Consider the following 15,481-nt stretch of genomic DNA (forward strand, 5'->3'; position numbering starts at 1 on the left):
ACATTGAGAATAGCGATGCTGGTCTGTTAGCCGGCGGAGTCATTATCTACTGCGTCACCATGCGGTCGTAATGCAAACTGCGTTAATTTATAATATATTATTTATTACCGTTATCTATTGTTTACATGTTTATTGAATTGAAGACAGTGTATTATCAATATATATATAACAGTTATAAGTTTATACGATTTAACCTTGGTTAAGGTAATTTCTCAGCATCCAGCTGTAGTAAGATAGCAGATCCATAGGTTTGCATTTATGCTGCATGTAAAGTCATTTGAGTATATTAGCTGTGCTGTCAGAACTGTGTATATTTGTATTATTCTTTGCATGATTATTGGTTATATTGATTATTATACGACTGATTTATGTTATTGTTATTTCTTTGTAGAACCACACATACATATTAATCAAATGTAATAGTACAATGACTGAAGACAGCGTTGTGGATACAGTGCTAGTGATGCAATAAAGGGACTCTGGATGAATGAGAATTGCGCATTCTTACCGATGCCCCACAACCATCACACCTTTTGAACGATCAGCTATTTAACTCTTTCATCAACCTCCATTACCTATAAAATCATTTTGAAAATTACACTTTTTCTTTCAAGTGTGCTGCACGAACCATCCACTTATTTATAATTCGTTTTGTCACTTCTTTGCTGCAAGAAAGGCAAGGCGAGTAAAGCAGTAGAACAATGGTACATTATGCATATTGCACTAAGGTGTCTGTAATGTAGTTTTTTCGTGCAATACTTTTTTATATTGTATTTGTAATTCGTTTTATGTCACTTGTTTCTTTAATACTGTTTATATATATATATATATATATATATATATATATATATATATATATATACACACACACACACATCTATATTGTAAATTAAATTTAAGTTGCTGACAATGTATAGATGAAAAAAGAACTATAAAGACTTTTAATATTTTGTTATAATAAATTATAAAATTGAAGGTTGTGATTGCTCTTACCAATTTGGAGGCAGGAATCTTAATGAGAAAATTTATTTTACATTAACTCAAAGACTGAGTTGAAGTTTGAAATCCCATAGTTATTGTACAGAGCATTTTTTGTATTTTGCTGTCATTAATTTTCCCTCCCTCCAATTTATTGTGCTTTTATTTATATCAAGAGTACAAGAACCTCATCTTCTCATTGACTGTTTATTCCTCCCAAGTCTACTGATGACAATAATAAACTCAGTAAATTAAACACGATGTAGTCTGCAATGTATTGTAATGGTGCTGGTTTTATTATCTTTTACTCATTCAAAGTTATAGCCTGGAAAGTATAAGATTTACTGTCCGTTACTGAATCAATACAGGACACGATTTGTCCCATATTTTCGTACACACTCTAATGCAGAGGCGCAGCTTGTGAACAGGCAAGGCAGGCAACTGCCTGGGGCTCCAGGCCATTCGGGGCCCCCAAGGTTATTTATAAAATAGCCTAATGGTGATGAATGCTGGTTGGAGGGGCCCCCTGGGAATCTTTGCCTAGGGCCCCAACAGACTCTAGAATCGCCACTGCTCTAATGCATACACTACGTTTTCACATGCTTGGAATGACATGAGAAATAATAAAACCAAAAGAGTTTCAGGACACATAGCGGAGAGTATTAAATCAGACTGACAGGTGAGTGTCTGTCCCTGTCACTCACCGCATCGCCGCCCTGGGTACTGAGACTCAGACATGTTTTTTTAAAATGTAGTTAAAAAAATTAGTGGGTCAGTCCTGTTAGTGGACACGAGTACCACAGAGCATCTTCTATCGCCCTGGTGGTCTGTCCGACCTGAAGCACCATTCAGCAGGGGACACCACGTCCGAGCAGCAGAGGGCAGAGTGGAGTCGCTCAGTTCATGATACCCCAGACTTCTGAAGGACAAGGCATTGCTTCAGGCAGCAAGGAGCAACAAAAGGTACACGTGGAAGAAAAAGTAGAGAGGGTGGGGGGTGGGTTGGGTAGAGAGAGAATTCACATTCACAAAGTTCACATCACCTAGATAAATCAGTAATTATTTTGTTCCTCCACATTTCACTCACTCAGTAGATCTTTATTTCAGTGCCTACATCCAGGAGAGTTGTTCTGATCCGTTTGACAGTAAAAAACAAGGAATTTATTTTCACAAATAAATGTATTGTTCAGTCATCCACCAGGTAATTTGCTATTTCCGAGTTTATCAATGGGTTCTTGCCTCTTCCAAATAGTTTATTTTGACAGACCAAACATTTTGCCCATGTCTATGATCTGATGTTTTAATCCTTAATATAATTGATGCAACTGTGCTTTACCCTTATTGACTCTTTATTTCCTTTACATTCATACCGAGAGTAACAGAGGACTTTGAAATTGATGCATAAAAAGCACAAATTGGTGAATACAAATTCACCAGAATGCAGGAAATGAAGTGTCTGATACTCAAAATCTCATGAGGGAGGACCCCCAGACCCCTGCTTGATTCGTGTCCCCCAGGCATGGGGCCGCTGGCAAGGTGTCCCTTATTTTCCCACATTGAAGGTGGCAACCCTACTCATAGCCTATTGTTAATCAATTAACTTTAATATACAAATTGTCTTACTTACCAATTCATGTTTCGTCTGAAATTCAAACTCTTGGCAGCTGGTAATAATAATAATAATAATAATAATACCCTTAATTGCGTACTCTAATTCTATCAGGATATATACCACCTTATGAAAAAAACATCAACCAGCTTACAACTAAAAGTGATCTGAACGACTTAGTTGAAAGCTACTGTTGACTTTTAATTTCTGAATTAACAATAGTTCAGCAGCAATTTGTCGATGACATTATCCAGTGGACTCCTGGAGGACTGCAGTATTTTGCATCGTGCGATATGCGGCCTGGCCGGCTGGTGGCGCTGTAATTTAAACTCCGAGGCTGTTGTGCTTCTCTTGTCTGCTCGTGTAGCTGTAGCCTGAGCGCCGTGTCCGCGCTGTCAGTCTCCGTCTCTCCTCCGAACAGCGGCCATGGCTCTGCTGAAATCTGGCAAGATAATCTCCAGTGTTGGGGCTTACTGCCCTTCTCTGGCCGTGTTCCCCATCCGAGCCAGGTAATATTGTGCATTTAGATGTTATGCATTATAGTTGTTTTTTGATGTAGACATTGCACCCAATAACTAGTAACCGGCCCTATTACGAGCGTAACCCTTTCAAGTTCATTCAGATAGCGCTCATCAGTATTCGCTTATTTTATTATAATTGTTTGATTCAAGGTCGTTATTGTTTGCTGTTACGTCTATGCATATTAATGTAAATGTATCTTATTTAAAACGAGTTTCCCTTAAAGACGGGTTGTTCTTGTGTAACTGTCACTCAGTCTGACACACGTATTTCGCAACCTCTGCAGAAACGTTTTTATTGACTTCAATAATCCACATGGGATTTCACTAAATAGTAGGCTATGTGTTATTCTACACGGGTGAAAATATGGCGTTTGCTGTATTGCGGTACCACTGGGCCTACACAAGCAGAATGACTTTGAAACGTAACATTGCATCTTCACATCTTTTGTAATTAAGTGAGATTGATGGCTGAAATTCGGCTACACTCGTAAATGTACCGTATTCGTTTACTGGGGTAGTTGGTTTGGCTTTTTTATTTTGTAATCGGTATTTGCCGAATGGGATTACAGGTTAGTCTTCAGTCTACTTCTCTTAAAACAATGTTTTCCTCGTATTCAGTAGAGTACTCGATTATGCTACAATACATCTATTTATCTGTGAGGTCAAGTAAAGGGTTTTGTATTTCCAGCGTCTATTGAAATGGTAGCTTGGCATCCTTTTCCAATTTAGCCTTGAAGTTTGATCCATTCTGGCAACCGTAGACGGTTGATTTCGGGGCTGTGATTGGTTTACAGGTGCAGGCCTCTGCCTTCTGATTGGCTGGTGTGTTTCTAGCCCTGCACCACGCTGCCAACGGATGATCTCGGTGTGTCCTTCAGCTGTTTGTGGAGGGCACGGTGATTTTTGTGATTAAATAATATATACATCTAAAAGCGACGGTAATTGTACCTTGACTTCGTAACTAACTCCACTGTCAATCAGGTTTTTCAGGTTGTGAGGCTTGGCGAAAGACAGCAGACCCCCCATCTTAAACAAACCCCTTTAGTGTCAAGTTGCTTTAGTGTAAAGGTCGGTAACCTCTAAAGGTCCGTGTTTTCCTCACATTTTGCAGTTTTGCCAGAACAACAATAACGGAATAGGTCTCTGAACAGCCCCCCCCCCCCTTGTTTTTTGTTTGTTTTGTTTACTGTATCCTCGCAGATCAGTATATTTTATTTATTTCCAGGTATATGTGGTTAACACCCTAGCCTAGCAATGGCATTAGTGCTCAAGACTAGCGTGAATTTTTATTTTATTTATTTTTTTCCATACATTTTCATAAAAGTTCAGTTGACTTCAGGACTAGATTGCTAAATGCAACACCTTGCGCAAACGTGTAGCTGTGTGTTCATCCTGCATGTTAGGCTCTGTTCTTGTCAGACTTGATTTAGGTGTGCTGCTGTGCTCATGTGCAGAGAGGACTGACTCATTTCCTGTGGGAGGTCTTTTTTTTTTTTTTTTTTCTGCCCCCCCCCCCCCCACACGTCCTGTACATCTCACTTCAGTTAGTTTCACACTGTGCATTGCCCTACTACTGATCTGATTAGTGGCTGTTCTGATACTTTATTAAATCATTATGAATCTTCCCATCTGATTTTATTTTTTCCTCCCCTTGACCCCATGCCTTTCCTTAGACTGCCCTTTCTGAATTGGCTGCTCAATGATGGTCTATTTATACTTAATATCCCAGAGTCTTTGACATGATTACAAGTAATGTGAAAAGAGGTGGTGAAAGAACAGGGTTATAACTTGGCCCTGTCATTTGTGTAGTCAAGGAAGTAGGCGTGTTGTGGTTATTTGACGATAAAGCCACGTATAAATGAGGTCTTTGGGTTTTTTGGGTTGTTTTCTTGACTGTTAGATGGCTAGTTTGCACGTGGAAGGTGGCCTCAGGATTGTAGAGCTGGCCTGAAATCAATAAATTAGTTTTGAAATGCAATTACGTTTCATCCTTTTCCAGCCCTCTTGGCTGTGATGATGGAGGCCTTGGTATCATAACTAGCACTAGCAATAAAGGATATTTAAATCTGTTTAGACCTGTGGCTTTGTGAACTCTTTGTGATTAAACCCTTTACTGAGGTGCCAGGGACATTTTGCTCATGCCAGAGGTTTACTAGGAACGCACAAGTCTCCTTTAAGAGAAAACATTGTTTTTCACATAACTTGCTAAGCTGGCCTCATTAGTGATGAAATGACCATAATTAGCGAGTCTGAAGGTCGAGTGCTGCTGACAAAAACTTTTTTTTTTTTTTTTTTTTTTCTGTGTGTGTGTGTGTGTGTGTGTGTGTGTTTTCTGAGGCCTTGCCAAAAGCCAACAAGAATAAATTACTTTGAAATAAGTCAATGTCCCCATGAGAACAAGTTTCCAATATGCAAAGCATGTCAAGGATTCCACTGCAATTCTGAAATGCATCTTCAAATTTGGTGCAAAATATGCCAATAAAAAAAAAAGATGATCTGGGAGTTAGCTTACAGTACAATTCCTTTCCTTTTTATATTGAGCGGTTTTGAATGAGATTTCAGGGGTTGAAATAGTCAACGCCTTTATTACAGCTCCTGGTGGTCCAATGTAGAGATGGGCCCTCCCGACCCCATTCTCGGGGTGACTGAGGCCTTCAAGCGTGACACCAACCCCAAGAAGATGAACCTGGGGGTGGGGGCGTATCGCGATGACCAGGGCAAGCCCTATGTCCTCAGCTGTGTGCGCAAGGTGAGTCGCTCGCTCCCTCCCTCCCTCTCAATGGTATCTGAGTGCAATTTTAGGGAGCTGCAGACCTACCTTGCTGTAGAGTAGGCTCATGCTATGTAATATTCAAGAAGCACACATTAATGTATGATTGCATGCACATAAACTTGAGATCTTAATCCAGCCAGACAAATGCAGAATTGAACCTGGAGTTTTAACCTGATGCTGTTTAATGGCTCTCCTATTTGAAGTAATTTAGTTTCCTTGTAAAAGATAGGATAAATTCCTGACTTTACTTTCTTATTGGGTAGCATGCCATGAAGATTAATTTACCTGAAGACTGCTTTCATCTTATGAGGACCTGCAGAATATGCTGCTGTGAAAAATCTCTTGCTTGCTGATGGTAACCCCTAGCATGCCCTTCTCTCTGCTCCTCACCAGGCAGAGACTCAGATTGCTGCCAAGAACCTGGACAAGGAGTACCTGCCAATCGGAGGCCTAGGGGAGTTTGCCAAGGCCTCAGCTGAGCTGGCGCTGGGACCCACCAACGAGGTCCTGAAGAGCGGCAGGGTGAGTTGGTATTCTGTGGAGGACACAGCCTCTGTATACTAGTGTCAGTGTCTAAGCCCTGGAATCTGATCGAGTAGACTAGCTAATGTGTGTGGCTTCTAGAGCAGTACCACTGTGCACTGTGGTTTATAGTAGCTATGAGATCTATACAGTGCATCTGGAAAGTATTCACAGCGCTTCACATTTTCTACATTTTGTTATGTTACAGCCTTATTCCAAAATGGATTAAATCCATTATTTTCCTCAAAATTCTGCAAATAATACCCCATAATGACAACGTGAAAAAGTGAAGCGCTGTGAATTCTTTCCGGATGCACTGTACGTGTAAAACTAATGCATTTTCCTGTGTACTTGTGATTTACTATAGAACTTGCTACCAGCTTCACAAATTGCCTTCATAATTATGAGTGCCATGCCTATTCCATAGTTTCTGCTGAGTAGCAATTCCATTTTTGTTCGAGGCTTTTAAGGTTTTGATCTTTGGTTGCAGTACGTCACTGTGCAGACCATTTCCGGTACGGGGTCCTTGAGGGTCGGAGGAAACTTCCTGGTAAGTGTCTTCCTTAGGGCTGTATTGATCAGATAACTTATCTCACCTTTCACTTGGTGATAGGTTAATCGGAGTGGAGTAGGATTTCTTTTCAACATCGACATTTGAGATAATATTGCGCCACTCTGCTAGTGTTTTAACTCCATGTAGCATGTGGAATTTTTGTATTACCAGTCATTTGTAACTTGTAGATCTTGTAGGTGCATCCAGCCTTTAAAGCAAAGCACTTTTACTGTGTGTGTGTGTGTGTGTGTGTGTGCGCGCGCGCGCGCACGTGCCGGTGTAGGTTTCTGTGTTTTGCTCTCATTTCCCTGGTTTGCTTGCAGTCCCGCTTCCACACTGCAAGTCGTGACGTCTACCTGCCCAAGCCCTCATGGGGAAACCACACCCCCATCTTCAGGGATGCTGGGATGCAGCTGAAGGCATACCGCTACTATGACCCCAAGACCTGTGGATTTGATGCCACTGGGGCCCTGGATGATATCTCTGTGAGTTTTGGGGGGAATGAGCCAGCATGGAAAGTGATAATCATGGCATTTTCTAGTTCCTTAACATGTTCAGATTCCCCTGGTTCTGGTTTAAACCCTTAACCTGTGGGATGTTGTCCCAGTAGTTTAACAGGCTTGATTTACTTTATATGAACCCAATTTACCAGGACTCTGTATGTAACATCTGTCACTGGGCTATTAAGATTTGTATGTACTTTTCTGACGTGTTCAGTTCATGATAAATATTCATTAATAATTTGTTAAATGCACAATAAACCCTTCATGAATGTGTAGTTGTCTTTACATGTGAATTTTTAATTTCCTTAGAAAATCCCAGAGAAAAGCATCATCCTGTTCCACGCCTGTGCCCACAACCCCACGGGCGTGGACCCCCGGCCCGAGCAGTGGAAGGAAATCTCTGCTCTGGTGAAGGTGAGCTGAAACTGTAGTCTTGATTTGGAGGTGGTGTTTATCGAGACGTCATTGCACAGGACAACTGTAGAACCTGCTGATGTGGACATCTCGGTATCAAATAGAATAAGTAATGGGGAATTTCTGAAGCTTATGATGCTGTAATAGATGGTGTGAATTTCCCTTTCCTTATCAAGTCACTTCAAGCCCCCACAGCTCTTCGCTCACAGATTTCTCTGCCCATCTAGAAAAGGAACCTGTTCCCCTTCTTCGACATGGCATACCAGGGCTTTGCTAGCGGGGATATCGATCGTGATGCGTGGGCTGTGCGCCACTTCCTGGAGGAAGGCCACAACATCGTGCTCTCCCAGTCTTATGCCAAGAACATGGGGCTGTATGGTAAGATGTGCCCTGCTGCAGAGATGCAGGGTTCTGGTCTCCCCATTACATAAAAACAAACTAGAGAACTGCCTAGAGAAAGTCCCCAGACTGCACAATTGGCTCTTTAAAAATCAATAAATAAATATCCACAGCAGCAGCCTATATCTGTCCACTGCTGGATGAAGGCCTCCCCAAGATGTTTCCATTTACTTTGATCTACAGCTTCCCTTTTCCATGTCATGGCTGCAAAGTTTACTATTGTATTATATAATATTTTAAAGTTTATAACTGAGTAATGTTTCAACACAGCAGTGCATTTGACGTGGTGAAAAAACATTCTCCATTTCCCCAATACATTACCGTTAAACTGAAGCATCTGGCTGTATACTGCAGCGGCATAATGTGTGTAGCTCAGCTGACCTGGTCTCGGTCTGCCATTCCCAGGTGAGCGTGTGGGGGCGTTCACGGTGGTATGCAGCGACGCTGAGGAGGCCAAGCGTGTAGAGTCCCAGCTCAAAATCCTGATCCGCCCCATGTACTCCAACCCCCCTGTCAACGGAGCCCGCATCGCCGCCACCATCATGAACACCCCAGATCTGCGCAAGGAGTGGTGAGTGGAGTCAAGACCGAGACATCTGTCAGAGTCTTCAGGGCTTGCAGAAGCACGTTTTTGGGCGACTCAATCTCAGAATTGTACTCTTGAGTGATGTGACGTGGAGTAATGGTAAGATTGTCTGGAAAAAGGTTGCAAAAGGAGTGGCAGTGTCCAGTCTACTATGTCTGGTCCATTCTCTTCCCTTGTCTCAGGCTGGAGGAGGTGAAGGGGATGGCTAACCGCATCATCAGCATGAGGGAGCAGCTGGTGTCCAACCTGAAGAAGGAGGGCTCCACTCACAACTGGCAGCATGTCACTGACCAGATTGGCATGTTCTGCTTCACTGGCCTAAAGCCTGAGCAGGTACAGTGGAGCCAGGCCACTATCGGCAGCTGTTCATTCTTAACCAACTTTCCCATCTTTATCAATTGCCCATTAGCTTGTTGGTTTCTTTTCATATCCTGTGTAGTTTGTGCAGGTTTTCCATATGCTGCAGCTCAGTGGAAATGCAGAGGAAAGACTTTGCTAGTGTCGCTGACCTTGAAAGAGTCAATCTGATATTTTATAATGCTTTATATTAATATTATTATTATTATTATTTTTAGAGGATAAGATGGCAAAGTGGGAGAGGGTAGTATCAAGTGTTCAAACATAAAGTTTGTTAATCCCTATCCCCCCCCGTGGTCCACATCTTTCTGTGTGCTTGCAGGTGGAGCATCTGACCAAGGAATTCTCAGTCTACATGACGAAGGACGGGCGCATCTCCATGGCTGGTGTCACTTCCGCAAACGTGGGCTACCTGGCGCATGGCATCCACCAGGTCACCAAGTAGACAGGCCACCTGGCCCCCCCAGCAACAAAGGGGTAGAGAGGGGATTATTGTGGCATTGGAAGAAAAGCCTTGGATACCGACTGCCACCACCATGACAAATTCACCAAGCCTTTACGATCATGTATCTCCCCCTTTGTAAAGAATCTCCTGTCGGTGTGTCTCGCCATATCTAGAACCTAGACAAAAACAACTTAGAAACTCTGGTCAGACCTCCTATTTCATTGAAGATTAGTAAACGTTGTTTTATTCTGTCCCCAACATTCAGGATGTCAACATTGCAGCTAACCCCCCTTATTGCCATGATTAGGGCCTTTGTTTAATTGATGATCTGGAAACTGAAGGGGGGGGAAAGAGAATAGAAACCAAATTGTGGAAAACTTAGCTATAGGTCAGACTTCTTGTTTACAGCTTCCTGATGGGTTGTCACTGGAGCACAACCTTGCTTCTTATGATCAAGTGGCTCTGCTCTTTGGTGGGATTCAACTTGAGGCTTCAGAGCAGCAGTGAATGGTCTGTTTTTGGACCTACTGTTTCATGTTCCTGCTCAACAGCAAGTAAATTTCCTAATTTGAAGTGAGAGTTGAAAACCCAATGCCCATCTGAGCTGTTTTGTATAATAAATTCCCTTTAGCGAACTGCTATTTTATTAGCATATCTGACTTCTGGGTTATGACTAATCATAAATTTAATCTCCACTTCTTCAACTTATTTAAACCTCACGCTTTGCACCAAGTCCATTTAGCCCCAGTGTTCCTCAAGTCATTCTCGCTCTTGCTCATTCTCGCTCTGTTTATTGGAGCAGGTTGGCCACCATGTGTGCTAAAGATATATTTAATAGGTATATGCCTAATGTCTACATTTGAGAATCATCAGCGCTCTGACATCCCTGCAGCACCACAATCCAGCTTTGCATTTTCAAAGTTGAAATTCCCCACGAGAGAGGAACAAGATTTTCCTGTAGCTGCAGTCCAGTGAAGACGGTTGTGTTTTTGAGGTTTAGAAGGCTTCTAATTGTTTGGTAGTTGTGGAAGTGGTGCGGTATAGCTAATTTCTCTCTCGTGCAGTTTAAACTTACTGGGAGCAGCTGTAACTGATGTCTCTTAATGTATTGAGTACATTTCCTGCATGGAGGAGGAGGGAGCTTTTTACTTTTACAAAACTAATTTTTAAAGTTAATTTGCTCGCCCTACCACATGGTTCAAGATGCAGGTTTGAAAAGTGAAGGCTGATCTATATATTTTATTTATTATCATTATTCCCCCCCCCCCCAAATAAAATCTCTAAATTCTAAGTGCAGGTTTGAAAAATATTGGATGCTATTAACCTGACTTGGATACACGTCCCATACATTTACTCATTTCAAGTATCAAAGGCTATAGATCAGACTCAAGTCAAAGTACCGTGTATGATAATACCGAATGTATAAATGGAGGTGTATGTGATGTACACACTTTCTTCACTTTTAATATTCATTATGAATAAAAGTGAGCTGAAACTCCCAAGTGTTTTGTGTTCCTTGTTTTACAGTACATTTTATTGAAAAAAATATACAAATTGCTGTATTTATTTTCAAAGTCAGTGGAATGTAAAAGTAAAGCTTTATTTACATTGTATGAAATTAAAATCGAAAACAATACAATTAAAACTGAGCTGCCATAATCTAAAGTCATAATACAAACTAGGTTGTATTTAAATTGGTTTTTAGTTTTCATTTCCTCAATGAAAGGTATGGTCTTATTTATCATCTTGTTTCTTATCTCCTGTGTGGATCTTGACTGAGACATTCAGGAGAGGGAGACTTTAAATGAGTAACACAAATCTACAACTGCACTCAAACTACACTATTCCTTGTTGAGATATTTGTGATTCTGCTGGTGATTGTAGGTGAGGGGGTCTATGGGCTGATGGCTGTCACTGGAAAACACTGCAGATGGTGAGCTGGGTTTTGGAAGCTGCCAGGGCTGGGAACAGGGGCTGGGTGAAGCTCTCCTGGAAGCGATGCAGTAAGGTCAGAGTGTCCTCGGTCACGCTGTAGAAGGACAGGGAGCTGTCCTCGAAATCCACAAACACCCCCACCCTGCACGGGGGGCTGTGAGCCAGGGGCAGGACCTCCTTGTTGTGCAGCACCTCCATTTTACCGCAGTCCCCATACAGGCACCAGGAGTTATTGCTGTAGCCCAGGCGACAGGCATCATCAGTCCCTTTCCTGCTGATCTGCTCACCGCACACCCCCACTTTCCAGCGCCCCTCGCCGCTCACCTCCACCTCCCAGTAGCAGCGACCCCCGTCCCAAGCCTGGGAGCCCAGCACCTGGGGGAAGTTACTGAAGCGTGCAACGTGTGGTGGGTATGGCTGGGCCTCCTCACTGTAGGACACGCACCTGTTCTCCTGGGACAGGACCAGCTTGCTGTACACAGTGTCCGGGTTCAGCGAGGGTGAGGTCCCATCTGTAGAGGAGGGGTGGAAGCACTCAATGTTATGACCAATATATTTTCAAATGCAGTACTTTGTATCTTCCAATGGAAGGTGGGATATACCATAGCAAAATTACTGGGCACCTTTGAATAGCTTGATGGGTTTTATTTTATTTTTTGTAAAGCATTCAAGCTGCTATGTTTAAGTTGGTTTCACAGACCGAACTTCGCACTAGTCTTGCCATGTTGTTTCAGGTACAGTACTCGTATTCGTGCTACTCGAGGGCTGTGAACCCAGCTGTTAAAGTGTTAGAATGAGTAATCGGTAGTATTGTTCTAGAACTCACAGAGCGCTAGGAGGCAGTTCCGGTCAGTCTGTGGCAGAGTCACTGCTTCCAGCCTCCTGTCAGCCCACTCCTGCAGTCGCTCCAGCCGCCTGCGGTTTATCTCCTGGGGGGGCTCCAGCTCCTCCAATGGTCTGGACAGCTCACTCACACTGGGGAAATTGTATTAAAGGTTTCACAGAACAGGAATGTTTTTTGTTTTAAATTATTATAACAAATAATAATTAAGGAACTCTAAACCCACAGATGCACATTAACATTATTCACTTCATAGGACACATTTTAGTGGATTGGAACACCACCCTACTCCTGTCTTGCTTAATCAATTCAACACAAATGTAGGATTACATTTTTTTTCAAATTTAACTACAATGCCTCACAGCCACTTATTGTGAAGACTATGTAGTTGTTAAGCATTTATTGGAGGGCTCTTACCTGCTTGCTATCTTGCTGTACTCCTGTTGGGAACAGTAAAAAAGAACAATTATTCTCTCAAACCTCCTACAGCACCACCACTTTGTTTCACACATTCTGAAAACTTCTCTCACCCCATCTCTGATCATTACCCCTGGCCCCACCCTCCACAACCGCCCCAAAGCCTTCAACTTCACTCCAGTTACAACAACAGAGTCCAGCCCAGGTTCAAAAGCTGAATTTGCGCTGCACCTTGATGAATGCCTGGTCTCGCATTCGTGATGGCCCTGTGGTGTCAGACAGCTTCTCCAGGACCCCCACGTTCTGCTCGATGGTGTGCAGCGTGTCCTCCAGCTGCTCCACGTGTGCCTCGATGCTGCCCAGGACCCGAGCTTCCTCCTGGGAAAGCACCTGCAAGGCCTTCTGCTCCTCCTTCTGCAGGGCCTGCCGCATGGACTCGTACTGCTGCTGCACGTGGGCCCGCGCCTCACTCACCATCCGCTAGGGAACCGCAGCAAACCCCAGTTAACCCTCGTCTCCCTTCACCTCCTCCTGTGCCTCGTGTAGGTACACAAACCCCTTTTTGTTAACTTAGCTTGTCTGCTAATACAGCTGTCTAGTTCAGTGATCTGCCACCGTTTTGGGAGGAATCAAATAGCTCAGTTCGTTTGGGCATAGGGCTGACAAAACCAGGGCCTGCTCTAGGTCTCAAGGTAAAGTGCTAGTAACCCACTCTGTGCTGTAGCCACTAATACCTCATCAACCTTTCCAGGTGACCTGATGCACTGCTGGTGTGAACAGACTTGCATCATGACACTCATCAAGGCGGTTTCTAGAATAAACGCGTGCAGGGCCGTAGGTTTCATTTCAGAACTGGGGGGGAGGCGGGCATATATTATTGGGGGGGACAATCTAAGATGCCTTCACAAACTAAGATGTCGATTTACTCCTGTCAAGGCATCAGTGTACATGTTCTGTACAGTATACAGTTGATAAGGAAACGCTGAGCTCTCACCCACCTGGATGTTCAGTTTCTTCTCCAGAAGCACTCCCACTCTGTCTTGAACAATCTGTCCGTTTTCCTCTATTTTATTCATTCCGTCTTTCAAATTTTTCTAAAAAGGTAAAATACAATATTATAGTCATTAGTAGTAAGAGTAACAGCACAGCAGGGACAGCACACAGTCAGCTTGAATAGCAGATGCAGCATGTTCAACTAGAAGTATGTGTTTGTGTGGTGAAATCAACAGTTGGCATCCCATCACACAGCAGTTATATCACTGATTTGTGTGGCTAAAGCAGGTTATGAGAGATGAAATTTCCTTCATTGGCTATTGAAGAAGAAACAGGATCAGAGGAGACAGTAAAACATTCGGAACTAGCTTTGCAGTAAGCAGTATTACCAGGCACAGTGGCCAGTGAAACAGCAGGAGCAGAGCATGCAGCGCAGTGACAGTACAGACAGCCTCACAATCCCCCTTCCCTCACCCTGAGCTCCTGCTCGGCCTCGCTGACACTGACACAGAAGTGGTTCTTGTGGGCTCCGATGACAGTGCAGACAGTGCACACACACAAGCTGCACTCCTGGCAGTAGATCTTGAGCATCTCCTGGTGCTCCAGGCACTTCCAGGCAGAGATGTCTGCTGTGGGCTGGACCAGGGGATGACTCTGGAACACGGGCACCTCCAGGTGGATCTGCAGGTGTTTCGCACACATAGAGGCCCCACACACCAGGCAGGTCTTCACTGCCCGCTGCCCCGCTGTGGTGCAGTAGTTGCAGGGCACACTGCTCTGCTCCTCGGTGTGTGCTGCAGAGCCCGAGAGATCTCGCACTCGCTTGCTCTCTCTCTCACCTCCCAGGCTGGGGCCCTCTCTCTTTCTTCCCCTTGCATCGCTAGAGTCCCCCGCCTGTCTGGGCAAGGAGGAGGAGCTGGAGATTGCACCATCTCTCATCAGGGCAGAGCTGGAAGGACCCATATCTCTGTCTGTGTCCCTTCTTCCCAGGGCAGGCATGTTCCTGTACTCTGCCTTGCACTCGGGGCAGTAGTAGGGACCTGTCGGGGATCCACTCCACACCTCTTGGATGCAGCGCAGACAGAAGCAGTGACCGCACTGCAGGGCAGAGGGCATCTGGCACACCCGGTGGCACAGTGGGCACTCGGGCACCTTCTCAGAGACATCCAAAGCTGCACCCATACTGGCCATCTTACATAACACGGAAGAAACAAAGTGAAAGTAAAAATAACAGGAGGTGGGGTTTAGTTTGAAAACGGAACACTCCACCCCTCTTCTCCTATAGTCTTAAAGAAACCCGCACACATGAAACAGTGTATTTATGCTTTTTTCACTTAAATGCCTGCCTCCTCTCTTATACTTTTACTGTACTACAATACCACAAAGTGTTCTGTAAGATTATTTGAGCTGTTTTCTCAGCACCACACTTGAATGGCTAAAGCACGACTGCTGGTTTGCTGGTTAATTCACGTCGAACGACCAAAACAAATAAGGAAAATAAGTCATGAATAAGACCTCAAATAGCTGTTAGCAGATCATATTCAAAATGAAACTTTGGTTAAAACAGAGAAGAGTTTATTTTTTAATTATTATTACCTTACAACAAATAACTATATCTTATTGCTAAAAAAAAAA

General features: G+C 43.5%; 2 protein-coding genes across 2 annotated transcripts; one reads left to right on the plus strand and one right to left on the minus strand.

Annotated features, from left to right (window-relative positions):
* The first annotated feature begins 2,942 nt into the window (after positions 1-2,942).
* On the plus strand, positions 2,943-11,158 carry got2a (glutamic-oxaloacetic transaminase 2a, mitochondrial). The gene is made up of 10 exons (XM_066713587.1): positions 2,943-3,096; positions 5,701-5,857; positions 6,275-6,403; positions 6,894-6,953; positions 7,280-7,441; positions 7,769-7,873; positions 8,101-8,251; positions 8,678-8,843; positions 9,041-9,191; positions 9,538-11,158. The coding sequence occupies exons 1-10, from the start codon at positions 3,014-3,016 to the stop codon at positions 9,658-9,660; spliced, it is 1,287 nt and encodes a 428-aa protein (XP_066569684.1). The 5' UTR covers positions 2,943-3,013; the 3' UTR covers positions 9,661-11,158.
* Positions 11,159-11,241: 83 nt separating this feature from the next.
* LOC136758872 (E3 ubiquitin-protein ligase TRIM21) lies at positions 11,242-15,446 on the minus strand. The gene is made up of 6 exons (XM_066713585.1): positions 14,321-15,446; positions 13,852-13,947; positions 13,085-13,333; positions 12,854-12,876; positions 12,422-12,570; positions 11,242-12,107 (listed from the first exon to the last, which is right to left on the minus strand). Exons 1-6 carry the CDS (start codon positions 15,035-15,037, stop codon positions 11,572-11,574), a joined length of 1,770 nt encoding a protein of 589 aa, XP_066569682.1. The 5' UTR covers positions 15,038-15,446; the 3' UTR covers positions 11,242-11,571.
* Between the last annotated feature and the right edge of the window lie 35 nt (positions 15,447-15,481).

The sequence above is a fragment of the Amia ocellicauda genome, chromosome 9, assembly GCF_036373705.1.
Source record: "Amia ocellicauda isolate fAmiCal2 chromosome 9, fAmiCal2.hap1, whole genome shotgun sequence".
NCBI lineage: Eukaryota > Metazoa > Chordata > Actinopteri > Amiiformes > Amiidae > Amia > Amia ocellicauda.